Source organism: Miscanthus floridulus, chromosome 18, assembly GCF_019320115.1.
Source record: "Miscanthus floridulus cultivar M001 chromosome 18, ASM1932011v1, whole genome shotgun sequence".
Lineage (NCBI taxonomy): Eukaryota > Viridiplantae > Streptophyta > Magnoliopsida > Poales > Poaceae > Miscanthus > Miscanthus floridulus.
Genome location: NC_089597.1, coordinates 26,462,164 through 26,485,846, shown reverse-complemented (window position 1 = coordinate 26,485,846; position 23,683 = coordinate 26,462,164). Strand labels below are relative to the sequence as shown.

The 23,683-nt window shown below is 45.4% G+C and overlaps 3 protein-coding genes and 1 pseudogene across 3 annotated transcripts; 2 read left to right on the top strand and 2 right to left on the bottom strand.

Annotated features, from left to right (window-relative positions):
- Nucleotides 1-1,975: 1,975 nt before the first annotated feature.
- On the top strand, nt 1,976-5,623 carry LOC136519483 (putative receptor protein kinase ZmPK1; annotated as a pseudogene).
- A 1,500-nt stretch (nt 5,624-7,123) lies between these two features.
- On the top strand, nt 7,124-9,554 carry LOC136522949 (putative receptor protein kinase ZmPK1). Its single transcript, XM_066516744.1, has one exon. It carries the CDS (start codon nt 7,124-7,126, stop codon nt 9,491-9,493), a length of 2,370 nt encoding a protein of 789 aa, XP_066372841.1. The 3' UTR covers nt 9,494-9,554.
- A 282-nt stretch (nt 9,555-9,836) lies between these two features.
- Nucleotides 9,837-11,161, bottom strand: LOC136522511 (protein ALP1-like). The gene has a single exon (XM_066516322.1). The coding sequence runs from the start codon at nt 11,130-11,132 to the stop codon at nt 9,966-9,968; it is 1,167 nt and encodes a 388-aa protein (XP_066372419.1). The 5' UTR covers nt 11,133-11,161; the 3' UTR covers nt 9,837-9,965.
- Nucleotides 11,162-19,478: 8,317 nt separating this feature from the next.
- On the bottom strand, nt 19,479-22,990 carry LOC136521830 (transcription factor PHYTOCHROME INTERACTING FACTOR-LIKE 15-like). The gene is made up of 7 exons (XM_066515591.1): nt 22,415-22,990; nt 22,225-22,290; nt 22,034-22,099; nt 20,853-21,164; nt 20,673-20,742; nt 20,459-20,580; nt 19,479-19,918 (listed from the first exon to the last, which is right to left on the bottom strand). Exons 1-6 carry the CDS (start codon nt 22,745-22,747, stop codon nt 20,498-20,500), a joined length of 930 nt encoding a protein of 309 aa, XP_066371688.1. The 5' UTR covers nt 22,748-22,990; the 3' UTR covers nt 19,479-19,918; nt 20,459-20,497.
- Between the last annotated feature and the right edge of the window lie 693 nt (nt 22,991-23,683).

The window sequence follows — 23,683 nt, the reverse complement described above, 5'->3', positions numbered from 1 at the left end:
CTGCCTGGGCGACGAACGGATGCCTGGCCCAATCACGTTCCGAGGACACCAACCAAACGTGTCGCGGGGAAGGTATAGGCAGAGTTTTAATTAGAGGGTGTTTGGTTCGAGCTACTAAACTTTAGTAGCTACTAAACGGTTTAGTTATTTTTAGTAACTCCAGAGTTACTAGAGAGGACTAAAACTCTTTTAATAGCTTTTAGCCATATCGTTTAGTTAAAAAGTTACTAAAGTGATTAAAAACTACTAAATTTAGTAGTTACTAGACGAATCAAACATGCCCTTAAGCAAGTTTGGTCCAAACACGCCTGTATAGCTAAGCTAGTATTGGCAACAAGATGAACAGATCGCATCTCTTTTGATTTATTCGTCACTCCTTAACAAAGGAATGGTCTGCGACACACAACGGAGATGAAACTTCACACGGTACATGTACGGTAACTACAGTGATATACCCGCAGGACATCCTGGAAAGAAATAGTCCCTGCTTGTCTACCTAGTACTGCCTAGTATACATGCTACTATACTTGTAGAAATAAATAATTACACAAAAGTTAGGCACGGACTCGTGCACTGCCGTGCTGGACGGGTTGAGCTAACCACCGGTATACAATATCTAAGCTACAGAGCTATGGTGGTGGATAGTTTTAACGAGCAACTGCAATGAGATGAACAATGCAAATCGCGTCTTTGTGTATCGCATTGATTCCATGCTCCATTCAGGCAAAGGTGAAGCAGCGAAGGAATGGCTCTGGCACGAGAATCGGCCGATGTTTTTCTACGGTTGATAAGCCGGCTAACGTTGTTTTATTACTGAGAGAAAAACACTATATCATGACTGATAAGCTGAAACGAACGAGGGCCGAGACAACGACTTCATTAGATACAGTCTGTACAGAGCAGTTCTTGCACCCCACTGTCATTGTCAGCTCACATTCGACATTCACGTCCTGGACGGGTTCAACCGTTCAAGGATGTTGTAAAAAAAACATTTAGCCCTTGTTTAGTTTCAAAAAAAATTCAAAAAGTGCTACAGTACCCTATCACATCGAATCTTGCGATACGTGCATGGAGCATTAAATGTAGACGAAAATAAAAACTAATTGCACAGTTTGATTGAAATTACGAGACGAACGTTTTGAGCCTAATTAGTCCATAATTGAACACTAATTGCCAAATAAAAACGAAAGTGCTACAGCAGCCCAAATTTCAAAATCCAGCCAACTAAACACGCGCTTAAGGATTGGGCGCCTAGTCCCTTTCCTACCTGGTACTGACGTAGGGCCTGCTTGGTTGCTTTTTTTTAGCCTCTACTCTGGGTACAACTGTAGAATCTGTTCATGTACGAACACACACCTACACACACCCTACACACACCACGCGTACACAATCAGATCTACAACTACATGCAGATAGAAAGATCGCGTCATTCTTGAGATCACCGGAACCATCTACGGCTCCGTAGGCGACGGGCGCGTCGCAATCCCTTTGTGGTTCCACGCGATAGAGGCTGTAGAATTTATTTGGGAATAAATCTCGGTGAGAGACATGAGTCGAATCCAGGATTCGAACTAACGCCGGCAGCGAGCACACCTAGCTCAGCTAGCCACCCGAACCTAGTTCGGTTCTCTGGTTGCTAAAATTTGGCAAGCTAAAAGTTGAGCAAAAACATTAACATAGATTTGACAAGCCAAATGTGAGACTTTTGTAAGTTTTAATAGCAAATTAAATACAAGTTAAAATCATAGCTTGCCAAATTATTGGCTTGACAAATTTTGAAAGTGATCCAAACAGGCCCGCAGTACATGCTAGTATGCTATCCGGCCTGACAGAAGCTGCACCTGGTTGTGACGTCAGTACACGTAGTTGAGCTTGATGAGCATATATGACCCTCTGCCACACGGTTTGCTTGTTCACACTTGCCAAGTAGCCATGGCCCTCCATTCCCATCAGATTCATCTCCTCCTTCCTTCTGGTGTTCTCCATTGCTGTCGCGAAAGAACAAAACTACCTCGCTAAAGGGTCCACCGTCTGCACCGAGGATGACACCACCACCATCCTGGTGTCACCCAATGGCGCCTTCTCCTGTGGCTTCTACAAGGTGGCCACCAACGCCTTCACCTTCTCCATCTGGTTCTCCAACTCAGCTGACAAGACCATGGACTGGACTGCCAACCATGACGCTCCGGTGAACGGCAAGGGCTCCAGGCTCAAATTCCAAAAGGACGGGGGGCTGGAGCTTCTGGACTACAATGGTACCATTGTATGGAGCACCAGCACAACTTCGACTCCTGCCGACCGTGCAATGCTTCTCGACAGTGACAACCTAGCTGTCATGAACCCAGATGGCCATCACCTCTCGAATAGCTTCGACTCACCAACCGACACGCTCCTGCCATGGCAACCGATGACTTCGAGCACTAGGTTGGTATCTGCATATGCCAAGGGTTTGCCCTATTCAGGCTTCTACAAATTTTACTTTGACAATACCAATGTTCTAAGTCTTATATACAATGGCCCTCGAGTTAGTAGTGTATATTGGCCTAATCCATTCTACAAACCATGGGCAAATAAAAGGAGTACTTATAACAGCAGCCACTATGGAGTTCTTGACTATAAAGGCCGATTTGTTGCTAGTGACAAGTTTGAATTTGAAGCTTCTGACCTTGGCCTAGAGGATGTCATGAGGAGGTTGACTCTTGACTATGATGGCAACCTGAGGCTTTATAGCCTAAATGCCACCAGTGGAAACAGGTCAGTCTCTTAGGATGGCATTCATTCGACTCTGCGACATACATGGATTGTGCGGGGCCAACAGCCTCTGCGCATACAAACCAGAGCTTGAATCATGTTCATGCCTAGAAGGCTAACCAGGCGACTGGAGCAAAGGCTGATGGATATAATACGGGCTTGACCCATATAATATTTAATAAATCAAATAAAACTCTATGGTACGTAACATTAAGCGTCGTATGATTTAATACCATATGGAATTTTGACTGAACGTTGACTCGGCTTATATGGCTGAAAATTATTCATCTAAATTGAGAAGCTGAGAAAAGAATAAAGGCGTGCCACGCACGTGCGCCGCCGGCCGGGCTGTGGGCCGTGCCGTGGCGTGGCCTCCACATAAGATTCTCCGTCTCCTGGGATTCTCTGCTACCTCTCTCCCTTCCCGTCGCACCTATATATATCCTTCCGATTCTCCGTTTCCTGGGATTCTCCGCTGCCTCTCTCACGGAGGAGCAAGAGAGCAGGTGCCTCCGGAATCCTCGCCCGCTTGAGAACCTTGCACGGGGTGTGCGGCGATTAGATTTTTGTGGAGCGATCATCTCCGTCTTCCACAACCGCTCCTGAGAGAAACCACATCTCAGCAGCTTTCTGGTTTCCCCATCCCGTACCTCTGCGCACACGGAGGAGCGGGAGAGCAGGTGCCTCCAGAACCCTCGCCCGCTTGAGAACCTTGCACGGGGTGTGCGGCGATTAGGTTTATGTGGAGCGATCCGCGACTGCTCGTCTACGTACGTCTTCTTCCTGGTGGTGATCGCTCTTGGATCCCGTCTTCTTCCTGGTGATTGCCTGCGGAACATCAAGGCGCCTTCTTCCTGGTGATTGCCTGCGGAACATCAAGGCGTCTTCTTCCTGGTGATCCATTCGTGGGACTGCACTGCGAATATCGTCCTGCACCAACTGTGGTCCGCGACTTCGAGCAACGCACTATGTCGACCAGTGCGAATGGAGCCTCCGATGCCCTCGGCATGGGACCCTCCGCTGGGTACAGTGTAATCTTTCTTATTACTGTAATCTGCGCTTTTACTGTATTTATTTGTATGTCATCTCTGCATCTCTGCATGCTGTAGCGTTCATTAGAGATATACACATGCACATATATGCCGTCATGAACCTGCTGATGTTATTTTTCTAGATTAAACTGATAATGAAAATGCCTAAATATCTAACAAAGGCTGCAAGCCCAAGATAAATATCACTGCTAACAATTTTTTTTCATTCAGGAAGCTTCAAGGAATAGATTTCTGGGGGTATGATGGCAACTACTCTAGTAAAATATCACTATGGAAGTGCAAGAAGATGCGCTCCGACGATAATTGCCGAGCTTTTGGTTATCGGCAGGGACTAGGCAATTTCTATCCTAAGGCCTTGCTTTTTAATGGCAAGAACTTTGCAGATCCATATCTAGATATCTATCTGAAAATACCCAAGGCTATGACCTCTTCGCAGGAATCGCCTTCTAGGATAAACCATGCTTGTAGAAGTATTGAAAAAAAGCTTATCCTACATTGCAAATGTTCAACGGTGGCAACTCCAAGTTTAGATTTGGCTATTTCCTATCTTCAGCATTGACATTGCTTGTAATTGAGGTGACACTATTCATAGTTGGGTGTTGGGTCGTTTAGGGCCTGTTTAGTTACCCTCCAAAACGCCAAATTTTTCAAGATTCCTCGTCACATCGAATCTTTAGACGCATGTATGAAGCATTAAATATAAATAAAAAATAAAACTAATTACACAGTTTAGACGAAATCCACGAGACGAATCTTTTAAGCCTAATTAGACTATGATTGGATACTAATTGTCAAATAACAACGAAAATGCTACAGTGTCGTTTTGCCAAAATTTTCGGCAACTAAACTGGGCCTACAAATGTGAGAGAAGACCTGAGATTACAGACCAAGGCTACACAATAATTTCCAGCCAGTTCCGACGGTTCAGTTACAAGGAGATACAGAAGGCAACGAAGTGTTTCCAGGAAGAGCTTGGAAGTGGAGGATCAGGGGCAGTTTACAAGGGGGTGCTTGGTGACAAAAGGATTGTCGCAGTTAAGAAGCTAAATGATGTAGTCCACGGGGACCAAGAGTTTAGGTCAGAGCTAAGTGTCATTGGAAGAATCTATCATATGAATCTGGTGCGAATTTGGGGATTTTGTGCTGAGAAGAGTCACAGGCTCTTGATTTCTGAATTTGTTAAGAATGGCTCTTTAGACAGGATTCTGTTCGACAATCAGGACCTATCTCCTGTACTACAATGGAGCCAAAGGTACAGCATTGCACTAGGGGTAGCAAAAGGACTGGCGTATCTCCACCATGAATGCCTCGAATGGATCATTCATTGCGACGTTAAACCAGAGAACATACTGTTAGATGAAGACTTTGAGCCCAAGATTGCAGATTTTGGATTGGTAAAACTATTAGGTCGAGGATCAGGAACACAAATGTTGTCAAGAGTTCACGGGACTAGGGGCTACATTGCACCAGAATGGGCTCTAAATCTTCCAATTACCGGCAAGGCTGATGTTTACAGCTATGGAGTAGTGCTTCTTGAGCTAGTGAAGGGGATGCGTGTATCCACTCGGCAAGTGGAAGGCGAGGCGGAGGGGGAGGTGGAAATGGCTGTTAGATGCTCTGCCGAGATACTGAAGGAGAAATTGGCAAGAGAAGATCACTCATGGCTCCTCGAGTTTGTTGATTGTAGATTGGGTGGAGAATTCGATTATTCACAAGCAACCATGATGGTAAAGATTGCAGTGTCATGTGTGGAAGAGGAGAGGAGAAGACGACCAAGCATGAGCAATGTCGTTGAAGCTCTACTTACACTGGTGGAATAATGTCTAGTTCTGTTACTAACAGCTATCGTGTCCTGTTGCTCAGAACATTACTGGGAGTCTTATGCAAATCTTTTGTGAAATATCTTGAGAGTGCTTTATATGAAATAAACTAGAGAATTATCGTGTTAATATCACCATAATGCTGTTCAAAGCTCCACTATTGTTAATATGGGCCAACAGGGTACTTGTGTTTCACTTGGTTTAATTATTTGTATACTTCGGTCTATGTACACTTACACTATAAACCTTTGGAAATGCAGGGATCCTAACAAACTAGAAGATTGGATAAAGTTATACTTAAAAATACGGTAAAAACATCAAGAACATCAAGAATCTACACCACTAAGATGCATCTAGTGGTAGTCTAGTTTCTTTCTGTTTGATTCACTAGCAGGCAATAAACTTTAGAACCCAGTATACATAAGAAATATCCAGCACTAGACAAACACACCATCCTTGACATGTTTCCCTGAGGCATTGGTCAAGTCCTAATCCTGGCCATAGTAAGGTCACAACTATACTATCAAAAAAAAGGTCACAACTATAGACCTGCTCATTTTTTGTCTAACCTTTGTCCAATTCAAGGTTTCACATGCTACGTAGACAGTGTCATACCTAGGAAGATTATGCAAGATTCAATAGAAACAAGATTCCGGTCTTTGTTGATTACTTGCTCAATGCAGAGTTTATGCAAGTAACTGTCTGCAACATTGAACGCAATGGCTGAAATTTTTTTTTAACACAATGGCAGGAGCTCTGCCTTTCACTTAAGATAGGAAAGAGAGTTTATGTGCAAGCAAAGACACTCCACATAAGGGTTTAAAGCCCCCCGAAGCAGGGATAAGAGGGAAACACACACCCCAAGGGAAAACAGTAGCTAAACATAAGCGAGTGCTCTCTTCCTTTGCTCTATGTCTTCTTTTATCCTTGCGGCTACTTGCGGCACCGTTTCTATCTCGTTGTTGAAAATTCTCCTATTTCTCTCTTTCCAAATATTCCAAAAGGTGTAGATTACTACCCCGTTTAGTCGTCAATGTTTAGATTTACATCGTAACTCTTGAGGTTGCGCTAGGAATCCTTTTCATTAGAAAAGGATGTCTGTAAGGCTAAGTAGACTGAAGAAAAGAGAAACAACAGGTATACTACGGCGATGGTCACTGTATGGGAAGAGGGAAGAACTGCAAACAACAAACATTTTGACAAATACTTGTGTGGCGGCTACAGAAGTACATAAAGGGTACTGAAGAAATTAGAGTTTATACAGAAACAAGTTTCAAAGACGTCCTGAACTGTGATCACATAGTCAACCGTCTGCTACATCTGGCCTTACCGTCCTCTACAGGTCATCCACCAATCAGTCCCATTCCCAGCTACTGGTACTCAAGTACATGCCACAGAAAGTCAGAGATAGAGGCCACTTGAAGCCGCCAGGGCACCTATTGGCTCTTATGCTATAAATGACTCACCCATCTTTCCTCTGTGCACCTTTGCCAAGTAGCCATGGCCATGAGAGACCTCTGCATTTTCACCACATTTGTCTCCTTTCTTATATCATTATCCTCTGTTTCTGTTGCAAACGACCAGAGCTACCTTGCTAGAGGCTCCTCCATCTCCACTCAGGATGTAACCACCGCCATCCTAGTGTCGCCTAATGGTGCCTTCACCTGTGGCTTCTACAAGGTGGCCACCAACGCCTTCACCTTTTCTATCTGGTTCTCCTGGGCATCTGGCAAGACTGTCTCCTGGACGGCTAACCGTGATGCTCCAGTCAATGGCAGGGGCTCCAAGCTCATCTTCCGGAAGAATGGAGGCTTGATCCTTGTGGACTATAATGGCATGGTCATATGGAGCACCAACACCACCGCATCTCGCAGTGATCGTGCAATGCTTCTCAATAGCGGCAACCTTGTTGTCATGGATACAGATGGGCATCACCTCTGGAGAAGCTTCGACTCACCAACTGATACACTTCTACCATTGCAGCCGATGACTCGAAATACTAAGTTGGTATCTGCTTCTGCTAGAGGTTTGCTCTATTCAGGCTTCTATGCCTTCTACTTCGCCAGTAACAACATCCTAACTCTTATTTACAATGGTCCTGAGACTAGTAGCATATATTGGCCAGATCCATTCTACCTGCCATGGGATAATGGTAGGACTACCTATAATAGTACCCGGTATGGGGTCCTTGACCAGACAGGACGGTTTGTGGCAAGTGACCAGCTTGAATTTGAAGCTTCTGATCTCGGCAATGAGATGATGAGGAGATTGACTCTTGACTATGATGGTAACCTTAGGTTGTATAGCCTAAACATAACCACTGGCAGTTGGTCAGTCTCTTGGATGGCATTCCCTCGAGTGTGCAATATACATGGACTGTGTGGAGCAAACAGTCTGTGCAAATACAGACCGGAGCTAGAGTCATGTTCTTGCCTTGAAGGATTTGAGATGATTGAACCAAGTGACTGGAGCAAAGGTTGCAGGCGCAAGACTAATACCATGCCCTTTTCATTTAGGAAGCTTCCTGGAACGGACTTATGGGGCTATGACTTAAACTATTCTAAACTGGCGCCATGGTGGATGTGCAGGGATATGTGCTTGAACAATACCAACTGCGAAGCTTTTGGTTACCGGAAGGGAACAGGCGAATGTTATCCAAAGGCCTTTCTTTTCAACGGCAGGAACTTCGCAGATCCTTACAATGATATCTATCTGAAAACTCCAATGGCAGTATGGTCTTCACCAGAATTGGCTCCTAGACCAAGACATGTTTGCAAAGTTACTGAAAAGGAAGCATACCCCTCATCACAAATGTTCGTGGGTGACAATTCCAGTTTCAAGTTTGGATACTTCCTATCTTCTGCATTGACATTGCTTGTCATTGAAGTGACTTTAATCATAGTAGGCTGTTGGATTGTTAACAAATGGGAGAGAAGACCAGAGACTATGGATGAAGGTTACATGATCATTTCCAGCCTGTTCCAAAGGTTCAGCTACAAGGAGTTAGAGAGGGCAACCAAGTGTTTCCAAGAAGAGCTCGGAAGTGGCACATCAGGAGCGGTTTACAAGGGAGTCCTTGATGATGAAAGGGAGGTCGCAGTGAAGAAGCTAAGTGATATGATGCAAGGAGAACAAGAGTTCAGATCTGAGCTCAGCATCATTGGAAGAATATATCATATGAATCTGGTAAGAATTTGGGGCTTCTGTGCTGAGCAAACTCACAAGCTATTGGTTTCCGAGTTTGTTGAAAATGGTTCGTTAGACAGATTTCTGTTTGATTATCAGGACTTGACTTATGTGCTGCAATGGAGCCAAAGGTACAATATCGCACTTGGAGTGGCAAAAGGACTGGCATATCTCCATCATGAATGGATCGTGCATTGTGATGTTGAACCAGAGAACATATTGTTAGATAAAGAATTCGAACCAAAAATTGCAGATTTTGGATTGGTTAAAGTACTAAGTCGAGGAGCAGGAGCACAGATGCTGTCAAGGGTGCATGGGACTAGAGGGTACATCGCACCAGAGTGGTCTCTAAATCTTCCAATAACAGGGAAGGCTGATGTTTACAGCTATGGTGTAGTGCTCCTCGAGTTAGTAAAAGGGGTTCGGGTTTCCAGTTGGGTAAGTGAGGGCGAGGAGGTGGTCGAAATGTCTATCCGATGCTCTGCTGAGATTCTCAAAGAGAAATTGGCAACCCAAGATCCGTCGTGGCTCCTGGAGTTTGTTGACTGCAGACTGGATGGAGAATTCAACTACTTACAAGCAGCCACGATGTTAAAGATAGCGGTGTCATGCGTGGAAGAGGAGAGGAGCAAAAGACCTAGCATGAACCATATCCTTAAAACTCTGCTTTCACTAGTGGAATAGTGTTGCATAATTTAGCTAGTTTTTTCTTCTACCAAGCTGATGTGCATACTGTGATAGTGGACAGGTGAATAAAATAATAGTGGTGTGCTGTAGCACAAAATGGTTAAATGGAGCCATGTCTTGGGGCAACTTTAATGAAGTGTATCCAAACTCCTTCAGGAGCTTCAGTATACATATTTATATAATTTGTTCTACACAAAATGTATCCAGTTGAAATGCTATTTGGTGTAGAAATGCTTACAGTTGGATTTCAACAACTAGATGAGTGCATACAGTCATGATGAGTCAACACTCGAAATATTCACTCGAAACATGTGTCAAGTGACAGTCTAATTCTTCTTCATTCATTGAGCAAGCAACTAACTGAAGAGTGACAAATCCAATTGAATCAAAATATTCACCACTATACAAACTATATATGATTAAAAAGAATCGACAATGACAGGAATTGTGAAACAATCATCATCGCTAGTCAGGCGCTCGCAGGTCCTTCATTGTTGCTGCCAATGCGGTCCGCAACGCCAATGCACTGACCATCAACCTCGAGTCCTTCTGCTCCGGCACCGGCGTCATCTCTTTGGCTGTGCATTTCCCCCAAATCACTCTCTGCCTCCTCAACATCCGGCGCCAATGCAGAGTAATCCTCCCTAGTCAGCAAAACATTGTGAAGCATTGCACATGTCCCAATGCACGCCACAGCTGCCCGAGAGCTTTCCTCCTCACGGAGCCTAGCGATGGCTCCCCATCCCATCAAGCTCCGGATAGCACGCCTCACCGGGCGGCACATTGCCCTGTGCGCAGCATTGAACTCCGCCTCAGGGGAGCCAGGCACCACTGGCCCTGGGAACGGCACCATGAGCCAGGGCAGCAGCGGGTACCCACCCCCATCCCCAACCAGGTACTGCTGGGAGTCAAGCAACTTCCCCTGCTCGATCTCCTGATACAGCGAGGAGAGCCTGAGCACCTCGAGGTCCGTGCGGTCGCCGCGGAATCCCGCGGCGAGCGAGAGCACGCGGGAGGAGGCGCCCGCCACGAGCTGCGCGGCGAGCGGGCCGGTAGGGCCGGCGAAGCGCGCGCAGCAGAGCGCGCCGCGGCAGGAGGGGAGCGGGGCGGAATAGGCGCTGGTTGGGTCGGAGGGGAAGGCGAGCCAGAACCGGAAGTTGGCGAGGAGCACGCGGCGGAGGCGGCGGGAGGCGGCGCGGGGGGCGGAGGGCGGGACGCGGAAGAGCGCCGCGAGCGCCGGGTAGGGCAGGCCCGACGCGAGGCGGGCGAGCGCGAGCGCGAGGAGCACCGGGGACGGGAGGGAGGGGTGGGAGAGGAGCGGGTCGAGCAGGCCCGAGAGGAAGTGGAAGGTGGGCGCCGAGACCCGGAACGCGAGCGGGTAGTCGTCCAGGCTCGTGGGCGGCAGCGGCAGGGGCGCCGGCGCCGGCGGTGGCGTCTCCCGCTCCGGGGCCGCGGCGGGTGTCGCCTGGGCCGGGGCCGGGGTGGGGTCGGGGTCGGGGTCGGTCGCTTCGGCGTCCGAGGCGGAGCCGGCCTCGTCGCGGCGCAGGCGCTTGCGCGTGCGGGCGGTGGGGCCGAGGAGGACGAGGAGCGCGGCGGCCGAGTGGGCGGTGAGGAGGAGGGGTGGCGGGGTCGTCATGGAGGGGAGAGGCGGGGGCGCATGGTGCTGGTGGTGGTGGTGGTGGTGGTGCGGGAGTGGTTGCGCCGTCGGTGTTGCGAAATACGGGAGGATTTCGTAGGCAGTGGCGGACCCAAAGGGTAGTCCAGGAAGGCCCAGGACTACCCTGGAATCTGGCCCAAAAACTTTTTAGTAGTCAGCATTTTCGATCTTTTAGCCCATAAAAAATCTGGCCCAAGAAAGAACTGAAAGAAGCCACATCCGTCCCGAGCTCTGTCTCTGCCTCTCATCCACACTCACACCCCAAGCCCTAACCCCGTAAGCGGCGGCGGCGGTGGCGTGACGCGGGCGACGCGGCTGACCAACGCGCAGCGGATCTCGGAGCAGGGAGCGGCCTGGTGTGGCGGCACGAGCTGGAAGCGACCTGGCGCAGCGGCGCGAGCAAGGGAGCAGGGAAGCTGCGTGCGGTGCGATGCTAGCAAGGAGCCGGGGCAGCGTCGCGGTGATATCCAAGCTACTCCAGTGAGTTGCTACGCAAGCAAGGAGGAACTGCTGGTTGGTGGCTACTCCGCATGCCGGCTGCTGCTGGTGGCTACTCCGCACTGCTTCGATTCGATCCTTTTTTTTTTTTTTTTTGAGAAACGATTCGATCTTGTTGCTGATTGGGATTGGGATTCAGATGAGCATGTTTGGTTAATTTGGGTTCAGATTCAATAAGACGTAGGAACACTTCCCTACTCGGAAGGACTACAACGATTTTTTCTTTCAATTGTATTATCTCAATTTGGTTAATTTATAGCTATTTTATCAAACTTTTTTTTTGAATTTTGTCGTGTTGCATGTGAAATTTTTTGCCAGGACTACCTAGGTTTTAAATCCTGGGTCCGCCACTGTTCGTAGGCGAACGCAGTGATGCGACACCGATCGATGCCGCTTCCGTGCACGGGTCGCGTATGGTGGGACTGGGAGGGATCGATTTTTTTTCGTTTTGGCTGTCGTGCTTCTACTTTTTTTTTAAAAAAAATCCGCCCTTTATTAGCTCAGGCTTGAATTACAAACACCATTTGGGTGACGATAAAAACCAGACGTGTCTCCCAAGAGACATGGATTCGGAGCTCCTAGCTAATCTATGTGCATTCACATTTGAACTTCTTCGTTCATGGACGAACTCCACACGGGGGAAGGTTGCTCTCCTTGTCTTTGATCTCCTTCACTATTGCCCCGTATAGCCCCATTCCCTCTCCACGGATATTCTTCACTGCATTGATACAGTCACAAGCCACCCTAACCTTGTGCAGTAGCAGGTCCGATGCCAACGCCAAACCCTCCCGGCAAGCTATCGTTTCCACTACTTCCGGGCTGGTTATGCCTTCCAATACTAGCACTGATGCTCCCAAAAAATTCTCTGCTTCATCTCTCGCCACTGCAGCTGCGGCAGAAAGATCAGAGGTCTTTGCCATTGCAGCATCAACATTTATTTTTTGCAAGACCAGGCAGTGGGGCTAGCCATCTCGATGACGACGCTGGCAGTCCGCCCGCACTGCTCCCCAGAGTCGGCTTGGTCACCATGAGCTCTTCCAGATACCTCTCCACAAAGAAGTGTGTGGACAAGGGGCTTTAAAAAACATTCTCGTGAATCACCGATCGCCTCATGCCAAATCGCCCACAAGCGGATCATGGCCCGTGTGATTGCCTCATGAGACAAAATCTTCCACACTTACGCTAACCATGCTCTCGCATCTCCTTCACTGATCATACATATTGCTCCAGCGATCTCATCTCGCTCCAACGCCCAGACGGCCTTCGCCATATGACACTCCAGGAGGGAGTGTTTCCAGGAATCCAGGCCACCACAAAAACTGCACCGGCTGTTGTCCACCATGTTTCTCCGATGTGTTGTGCTTCTACTTAGTTCCACGGTTCCGGCCTTGGGCCGGTGTGCCGGACTGCCGGTTGGGCGGCTGCGTGGTTCGAGTTCAAGTACAGTTGGGCCTTGAGGAATCCATGAGCGTGTTTGATTTCGGACCCGGAGGCCTGGCTGAGTCCGTGGGCTGCAACTTTCACTATTCTTGTTTCTCAGCCTGGCTCGTACGGCCTTCAAAGCACCCAAATGGGTGACTCCCAGGAAATAAAATGGGGGTTCATAATTTTTTTTGGTGCTTTTAGATGCCCTTAGATGCTAAATAACTGATGAGTTGGGCATCGTCACTATTCTTTTGTGTTTTGAGATTCATCATGTTTCATTCACCTAAAAATAGGGAGCATATGTTGACACGCAAAATTGCGAGGTAGACCATCAAGTTTCTGACATAAAAAACGCGCCGAAAAATATTTGGAACAATATAATTCAAGCCACAAAAATGAACAAAATGGAGAAAAAGGATGGAGCCACCTCTGCCGAACCTGCACCGGAACCGGACAGGTCAATTCCCAAACCAGCTCCTATGCCTGCCCTGGCTGGCCCTATACCAAGCCTGTGAACCGCCTGCCTTTCCAGAACTAAGTTGATTTCTAATTCGGTTTTGGATCTATTTTTGGCGTGAAAAACATGAAGAACGCATTTTGGACTTGGTTCCTACTAGGATAAGACCACCCTCTCTATGTATATGGGAGGATCATAGCCGATTGAGGATTCCAACTTCAAAAGTAAAAAAAAAAAAAACATAACACATACCCTCTTTTACCCTGCTTTCTCTCTACCTTATTGTTTGTCACGACTCCTGGCAAGATTTGACAGCATTCTATGTGGCCTTGCCAATCCTAAGACACCCTCCACGTGCTCCTCCCCGACGGATCGTCCCGAGAGGTGTTCGAGAATCTAACACGCGAAGAACGGGCTCAACATCGGTTTAACTGGTCTCTAGATCAGTTTCGTTGATCCGCTGCGTTCTTATTGTGACCACGGTCCATATCATTGGGTCGCTACAAGAAACAAGTTGCCAGCGAGGAGTCTTTGAACAAATTGACATATAGGATCGTGCCATCTGCTCCTATCTACTATATAAGTCAAAAGCCCTCAGACTGAAGCGATTCTTTGAACCGAGTTCTTTCTCTTTCTTGCGAATGCTGATGGTTGGATTCAATGTTCTGGATCAGGTCCCTTGACCTTAGCGGCCTCGTTCTTTAAAAAAAACTACATTCAGTCAGTGACATAGCTATTAACTCAGCTGTGAAGGAATGAATGGCGAATCGAGGGAGGAATATGGTAAAAGCTATGCTCAAAAGTAGGTGGTCGACAACATTGGTATCCCTTGCCAACTCTTGACCAGAGATACAAAGCACCTGCAGCTGAGGCATATCTCAGTAGCTTGCAGGAAGAGAAAGATGTACTTAAACACTATAGATCTTCGCGTGATCCGCTTCCCCCAGACCAGCCAATAGAAGAAATAGAAAAGAAAGGCTTCATATACTACATTAGATAGCAAGTGGAAGGATTTGCCAATGTAAAATTGAGTAGTAGGCACTTTCTTAATATCATGCGAACGGAAGGCGATGCCCAGGCTATATATACGCTATTAAATAAATTCTTGGTGTAACGTCAGTCAGCAAAGAAAATCAATAATAATTTCATAAAGAATGAAAGGCAGGAAACAAGGAGAAGGAAGCTAGCAAACAATATGAAGGAAGACTTTAAATCCTTATTCGTACTCCACGGGACCACGTATAATAGTTTCTTCTGAATGGAACCGTACCGATCTACTAAACGAAGGTGTTCACATTGTCTCACGACCTTCTCTATGAGTAAGTATTGTTCATCTTTTGCAGTCTGAACTGCTCTGTATATCTTGTTTTATCACTTCTATAACACTCAGGAAATGGTTGTGGAGCAAGCGATCGTTGCGATGGACTCCTTCGTATGGCACCCAGGAAATGGCCGTGGAGCAGGCGATCGTCGCGATGGACTCCTTCGGTGCCCCAATTGGGTTATGCGGCCATGGAGGAGGCAAGAACCATCGTCGCGATGGACTCCTTCGGTGCCCCAATTGGGTTATGCGGCCATGGAGGAGGCAAGAACCACGGCCGTGGAGCAGGCAATCGTCGCGATGGACTCCTTCGGTGCCCTAATTGGGTTATGCCGCCATGGAGGAGGCAAGACCCATAGCGATCACGACTGGCTTCGCATCCGTACAGACCCAGCTGGACTCAGGCCACGGGTGATCATACCTGATGGCCACCCAAAGGAACAAGCCTAGGCTATCATCAAGGTATGAGCAAGAACTGCTAGTATACTCTGTCGGTTCGTGTCTTCCTCAAACATGTTGTTGCGATCATATATATATTTGTGATTAAGGATTCATAGAAAGTCATCTAAATGGATCCTTAGTTGCACAAATTTCTTTCGTTTTTAATCCTATATACCAAAAGAGCTATAATTTTTTATTTTAAATACCAAGTATTACTAATGTTTTTGTCCAATTACGGATACATATAGGATATTTCTAGTATCTACATAGCTCCTATATAATTTTAGCCCTTCTATTATGATCCTCGTAATGTTTATTGTGAGTGCAAAGATGTCTTTCCCCCTAACATATATAATACATGCTTTTAGTATACTCGAGTTTGAAACATTTATTTGTTTGGGGCCTATTGTTTCCCTATGATCTGGATTCGCTAGGCTATGTAATGGAAAATTAGGATGTGACCTAGATTAACACTCTCAGGATTAAAGCCTATATATACACTCACAACCATTGGATTGATGACAAGTGGCAACCATCGAAATAATCATATACAAAGATTACTCTAGAACTTTCCTCTCCTTATGTAATTCCTAAATATTTTCTATCATACAAGTATGTAGCTCTCAAACCTTGTACACTTCACCATGAGCCATTCCTTTGCCATGAAGCTAATTCTACAATGTTTCGGGACAAATATCTTATCTCTTGTATCTTCCAAATTGTTCTGAAAGCTTCTAAGTATGCATTGTTGTAACAAATTCATTAGATGCACCAAACTGAACTTCCTTATCTAATGTGCTGGAACAACAAGGAACCTTGGAAATGGCCACTAGGAACAAGACAAATTTATGAATCTGGGTCCTTGAGCAGCTAGCGGGGGTAGAAAACTAAAGAAATATGGTTAAGCCACTTTAAAAATCTAGACATAGTATTTTAGTGATAGCCCAGTAGACTTGGCCGAACAAGATAAAATGTTTAGCAGCGTTGCGTCAATATAAACAAACAACATTCTATGGAGTTTATTATGTATGAGTAAAATCATAAGTCACATAAGTTACTTGCTAATGATAGAATCTTTCCCCACTTTTGCTTTTCGTGGATAGTGGCTGTCCACAGTGAGAGCATGCCGTTGAATTACCCATCAGCTTTGACTCTGTGCAGCAAAAGAATTTGCGCAGGGCGTATGCCAGCAAAACAAATACAAAATGATGGAATATCATATGCTAAATCTGTGCTAAGGACCATGAGATTATCACAAGCAATTATCTAAAGTACTCAAACATAGAACAAGAAGTAGTGAGATAACAAAATCAAACCAATACATAAAGAGTGCTTTCTTTTTAATATAATCACACGCTAAAAATGATTTGAGACACCAATTGACAAAGTCGTGTATGAACACAGTAGACAGATATTTATAGTATAGTAACATCATACCATAAGATTCAGAAAAAAAATCCAGTACGTCTAACATGTCAGCTAGGAATCTATGTGCCAAATGAACTAAGGATTTTCTGACTTATGTTAGTAGCTCTAAACTAAGTATTTTCTCACAAACTTATGTTAGTAGCTCTTGACTTATGTTAATTAATAAAGGCTGACATGCCTGATTAGTAGCTCAACTAAGGGTTTTCTGATCGCAAACTTATGTTAGTAGTTGTAGGGTCGAGATGGTGGACTAGAGGGGGTTAAATAGTTTTTTCTAAAATTAAACACGCCAGCTAACCAAAACAAATACGAAATTAAAATTATCGGTCTAGCCAAGACTACATCCATCTATCTAAGTTTACAAACACCTTACAAAGATCCTAATATGAGCAACTAAGGTGCTGGGCTAGGTAGAGCTCACCTAAATAATTCTAGTTAGCAAGGTCACACAAACCTATGCAATTAGTACTCAAACAACCGGGGAGCTCCTACACATGCTAGTATGTAAAGTGCACAAAGCCTAAGCTCACTAGCACTACTCAATAGCAAGGCTACCCAAGCTAAATTAGAGAGCTCAACAATTACTTAGCTACACAAACTAAGCAATGTAACTAGCAAGGTTACAGTTACGCAAGAGAGCAACTACTTTGCTACTAAAGCAAACTAGCTATACAAGAGCAATAACACAAGCACAATATATGAATAAGTAAATACAAGTTTGTGTAAGGAGATTGCAAACCAACGGAAAGATGATGACATGATGATTTTTATCCCGAGATTCGGTGGTTTGCCAACCACTTAATCCCCGCTCTGGGTTGGCCTTCTATATCTTTGTTTCGGCAACGTTCCTGCAAGCTCATGCACATAATACCAGATTCATATTCACTTTATGAAAGTAGTGTTCATATTGCTTAATTAGGATTGGCCTCTGTTCTTAATTCGGGTTGGCCTTCCATATGCCTGGAAGCCTATTTGGATTTTGTATTGTCTTTCTATTTGCCTGCAATATAGTTTTCGGAATAAGAAGAAAGCAAAAGTGGGACACCTAAGTTTTGCAACTTGACAAATAAAAGAGTGAGCCTAGGATTTAGTTTATGCGACAAAAACAATATTATCTTTCGATATTTAAGTTTTAGGTTTGAGGTTACACATTTCAGGGTACATGTTTCATCACTAGGAAGCAGAAATATACAAGCATATGGATGCATCTCTCACGTTCCAATCATGTTTCAGGATTCAACTAGGTAGCCTATTTTTTGCAGAACAGTAGGTGTAATGGATGATGCTTATGAAATTCAGCTAGGTAGCCCATGTTTTTCATCCAAAGTTGTACTAATTATAGGGGAATTAAGTTGATGAGCCACACGATGAAGCTGTGGGAGAGACAGTTATCGAGCATCGACTACGAGGAATGACGCGGGTATCTACGAACCAATTCGGTTTCATGCCTGGAAGGTCAACCATAGAGGCAATTTTCTTAATAAGACAACTTATGGAGCAGTTCAGGGAGCAGAAGAAGGACCTACACATGGTTTTCATTGACTTGGAGAAGGCTTATGACAAAATACCAAGGAATGTTATGTGGTGGGCGTTGGACAAACATAAAGTCCCAACAAAGTATGTTACCCTCATCAAGGACATGTACAGCAATGCCATGACTAGTGTCTGAACAAATGATGGTAACCCATACTACTTCCCGATTAAAATATGACTTCATCAAAGATCAGCCTTGAGTCCGTATCTCTTTGCATTGGTAATGGATGAAGTGACAAGGGACATTCAAGGGGATATCCCTTGGTGTAGGCTTTTTGCAAATGATGTAGCGCTAGTTGATGAAAGCCAGACATGAGTAAATAGAAAACTAGAGTTGTGGCGGCAGACCCTTGAGTCCAAAGGTTTTAGAGTAAGTCGAACTAAAACAGAATACATGAGATGTGACTTTGGCAATGCTACACATGAGGAGGGTGAGGTGAGTTTGGAAGGTCAAGTGGTGTCTAAGAAAGATACCTTCTGTTATCTAGGATCGATGCTACAGAAGGATGGAGATATCGATGCAGATGTTTGCCATAGGATCAAAGCAGGGTGGATGAAGTGGCGCCAAGCATCTCGCATTCTCTATGACAAGAGGGTACCACAAAAACTCAAAGGCAAGTTTTATAGAACGGTGATTAGATCCGCTATGTTGTATGGAGCACAATGTTGGCCTACAAAAAGACGACATGTCCAACAACTGAGTGTCGCGGATATGTGTATGTTGCGTTGGATTTATGGTCACACAAGGATGAACTGAGTTCGGAACGATGATATACGTGACCGGCTAGGGGTAGCACCAATTGAAGAAAAACTTATCCAACATCGGTTGAGCTGGTTTTGCCATATCCAAATGAGACCTTTAAAGGCACCAGTGCATTATGGAGTCATAAGTCGAGATATTAATGTGAGGAGAGGTAGAGGAAGACCGGACATGTCTGAACCGTGACTAGAGGCTTATGTTGGGTTTTAATTCTAGCCTACCCTAACTTATTTGGGACTAAAAGACTTTGTCGTTGTTGCTGTAGGAGAGCTTCGTGAACTATATTCTGACTAAAATTAGACACTGATGATCGTGTTAAGTCAGCATCACAAAACTGGTCATGTAAAGTCAGCATCACGAAACAATATTAGGTCACGCATGTTTAGCTATTGGTGTCAACAGTCTACAAGGAGGAATTGAAGTCTTTACTTTCATTCAACGTATCTGAACCATAAAAATTATTACTAGAGCGCAATCGAGCAGCCAATATCAGATTGCTTTCAAATACACCAGATTCAAAATCTCTGATCTAGTAGCACAATTCTGAATTTCTGATAATGGGGCTGGCCTCAAGGGAGTGGGGGCAATTGCTTACGCGCAGCAGGGTTTATGCTGCTAGCTTGAGAAACACATTGCAGTGTCAATCACCTGGTAGCTTTCGATATACCATGAAACGTGCAACGATACATGGTTTTGTACTATTAATACTGCCCTGCTAATTTTCAAACAAAAAGGAAAGGTGAAGCTTTCAAGTTGCTTCATAAAAAATTAAGTTACTACTGCAGTAACAGAGGCAAATAAAGGGGAAGCCTGCGTGTCAGCTGGGTTACTGAACTATGTGTCATCCTGCCTTCGGTCCTCACTTCAGTCTCATCAGTCGCCATTTCCTAAGCTGTCCAAGACTAATAAAAAAACAAAAGAAACGTTAGCATACAGCAACTGAGCAGCAGACCCACTAAAAAATGGCATTTTAGGTAACGAAGTAAGCGAGCTACCACATAATTTATTCTTTTTAATCTAACTTGACAACTGTAGTAGTCAGATCATTAGAAAATAATACAATAGAATGTATACAAACTTTTACGTCATGGAGCAACCACGGTTAGCTAAACTATCTGATGGAATATGTCATTTATGACATGTTCGAAGCCATTGAAGAAATGAACTTCATAATTGCAAATTATAATGAACTCTTATCAACTTCATTCTAAATATCACATTAATTTCACTATTGAGCTTATTTTTTAAAATAAATCGATGACTCAGGCTTGAAATATCACCAGTTTTCATATTTTTAACAAAACAAGGCCAATAGTCTAACTTCTTAGTTCAGAAAGGTCAAGTTAACATAGTAATATTATACTATGACCACCCATTTTAAACTTGACCATGGTAGGGTTCACATGTCGCTTCAGTCTTCGGGCATGAAACGAGAAGTTTACCTAAACTTGTCCTGCATTTTTTGGCACCATATCTTGTAGTCACTCTTTGCTATGTGAGCAGCCATCAAAATGATCAGCGTTTACTATGGATGATTCTTGCCTAATGGGGTTCATATCAACTCCTATAAGGGGTCAAAGGGAAATGTCAGCAAAATGTTAAGGATGAGAAGAGAAAAGTGTGGCGTGCGACAAATGGAAGTAAATTGTCACAAACCTGGTAGACTAACTCTTTCTTGAGTTGAAGTTAGCTGGTGCTTTGTCACTACCTCGCCCAGAAGCATCATCTTGCAAAGAAAAATCTAAGTTAGGGAAGTTCCTGTGAAACAGCAAAGTGATACTTAAGGTGGTAAGGCTTTGGATCAAGATTTTGATCTACTCCCAATAAAATGATTACCTCAGAAGATTCAGGCATTCGAAATGTTCGAAGGTGGGACTGCGTTGATTCCAAGTGAAATGGAGCTTCATGAATGGTTTTGTCTACATTTGGTAATACAAAAGACAGTGGTTGGTTTCGTGGAGGATTTAATGGGTCAAATGGCTGATGAACTCCTGAACTTTGGTTTACTGGTCGCATCGCTGCCCCAGAGCTTGACGCTGTGATGTTGCCCCCACCAAGTGCAGCAAACATTTGTGATGCTTGTGCAGGCTCAATTGCGCCAGACAAATATGGAGGGTTCAAGTAAACACCATTTCTCATAGACAACATCTATAACAAAATAATAGGTAAATAAAAGTTACACTCTATAGTTGCAGTTCAGCAATTAACACTGGCCATTAAAATATAACTTAGAATAGTATGTTACTGACACGTGTGCTACGAAAATGTATTCACTGAACATAGCAATATTTGGTTCCAAACTAGGCCCTCGCTGTCACAAACAGCCTAGCATTTCTGTGAAGGAAATAGGCAGTATTTTTGGGTTAACACTAACCACATACACAGTCAGCCTATCACTAGACACTACATTGCGATTTCAGAACTTCTTGTGTGTCTCCATTAGTTAGCACCTTAGGCAACTGCAAACCATCTTTGTCACCACCTTTACTGTTCAAGTATCGTAGCATATAAGGGTTTGCACATAACATTGCAGTTCTACCAGTTCACTAGCCATATCATTTATCTTGAGGTCACACCGATTGATGAGATTATGTTTTAAACAAAGTATACATCTTGACAAGTACTTAGTGCCCAAATTGTCATCCAACATATAAACAGGGACACCGGGACATCCTTTTACTTAACAAAACAACAGGCAAGCTTGGCATTGATCAATAGTTTAGCCACAGTGGGGAAACCTAAATTGTAAACAAATGAAAATGGAAGGTATCGGCAAATTAATGAAGCTCTCTCTATCTCTTCAAAAATAATAAAAATGAAGCACCCATCACACATAATGCAAACAGGCCCCTGCTGGTTATAATAAGGCAACTGACATCAAGAGTCATGCAAGCCTGTCGTCACGGATTTGATGAAGAATCAGTAAGGCTGAGCACTCTCTATTGTACCAATTCTATGTCAATGTTTTGTACCAGAAAGATGCATCGACACCATGTGGACGTGTCCTATTTGCTCACCTGCACTTGGAGCTGCAGTTGCTTCAGATACTCAATGGCCTCGTCAAGCATGGATGCCTTGTCGGTCTGCACTCCCAAAGAACATCACAGCAGAAACACAATACGGTCAAATCCAGCACTAACTCAACTGAACAACCTTTACGAGCGAGCGAGAGGAGTAAGAGTAAGAGCACTTGTCAGTTTCCACTGACCTTGTTAGAGTTGGGTATCAGGCTCTGCAGCGCCTTCATCTTCTCGTTGATCTTGCTCCTCCTCCTCTGCGCCCAAAAGCCAACAAAACCAAGCAACGATCTTTACTCTTTACCACTCGCACTTAGAAGAAAGCAGAGCACGGCGAGAAAAAAAAAACTCTGAGATTTCAAGAAATGGCAGCGTCACCACCTTCTCGGAGAGGTTGTGCACCTCGGCAGCGCGGCTCCGCTTGCTGCCGGACCCGCCGCGCGTCCGCTCCGGCGGCGGCTCGGGCTCCGACCCGCCCGCGTCGCTGTCCCCGAGCCCGCCGGCGTCCTCCCCGTAGTCCACCTGCTGGCCATGGCCCAGCGCCGCCGGGAACGCCGCCACCCCGGCGAACATCTGGCGCCGCACCTCCTCCTCCTCCTCCTCCAGCTGCCGCCGCCGCTGGTGGTGGTGCTGCAGGAGCGCCATCGCCTCCCGCCCGTGGCCCTGCATGGCCCCGCGGCCCCCGCCGAAGCCACCGAGCCCCTGCTCGTTCATCTCGTCCGCGCCTCACCACACAGCGTCGCGGGAGGCGAGAGAGCCCCCGGCCTGGCTCCGTTGGGACTTGGGAGAGGAGGCGAAGGGGGGAGAGAAGGCGAGGTGGGCTGGGGGCGCGGCCGCTTCCTTCTTTTTAGTGCTTGCGCCCATGCCGGGCCGCTGCCGCTGAGCGGAGCCGAGCTCGGTGGGTGGCCGGTTGCTTGCCCGCGCCCGCGCACCCCGCCCGCTTTGGGCTTGTTTTTTCCTGGACTTTTTATCGGGTTTTGGCCGCTTTTCCCCGGGCGCGGCCGTGCGGCAGCGGACGGATTCCGTCCCGGCTCCGCGGTGTCAGCTAGTCAGCCAGCGCCTTGCTCCTCTGGGTCCGTGCAGAGCGGGTGTACATTTATGTTGCCTTTCAGTTGTGTGTGGGTTTGGGTTTCTCGGTTCAGCGATCAGCGATTCAACGCTGTGGGTTTCTGCGTCTGGGTCTCTGTGCTCTAGCGTGTTGTTGCTTTCGTTAGTGCTGTTTCTTCTTGTTTTTATATATATATATATAGGAAATATTTACCCGTGTATTTTTTTTAGAATTACACAGTACAAGACGTCCATAACACGCACGCACACTCACTCCTATGAACACACGTACGCAAATCATATTCCTATGAGCATTTCCGAAGGACTAAGCCAGCAAATCTTGAGATTCACGAAGTCACTGTATCTGAAAAATCTTACTTATATCATCCTAGTAAATATAGACGTGCAGCACGCATATATCTATAAAAACTATTTTAAATACAATGATAATATTAATTGATATGTCATCAATAATTTCTTTAAATACAAAAATAGGATACTAAATTATTTATTGAATCTATAAAATATTAAAGAAATTTACAAAATTATATGAATGAGAGGCACCAGCCTAGTGGAGCTGTTGTCGCTTGTTCACGGATGCAA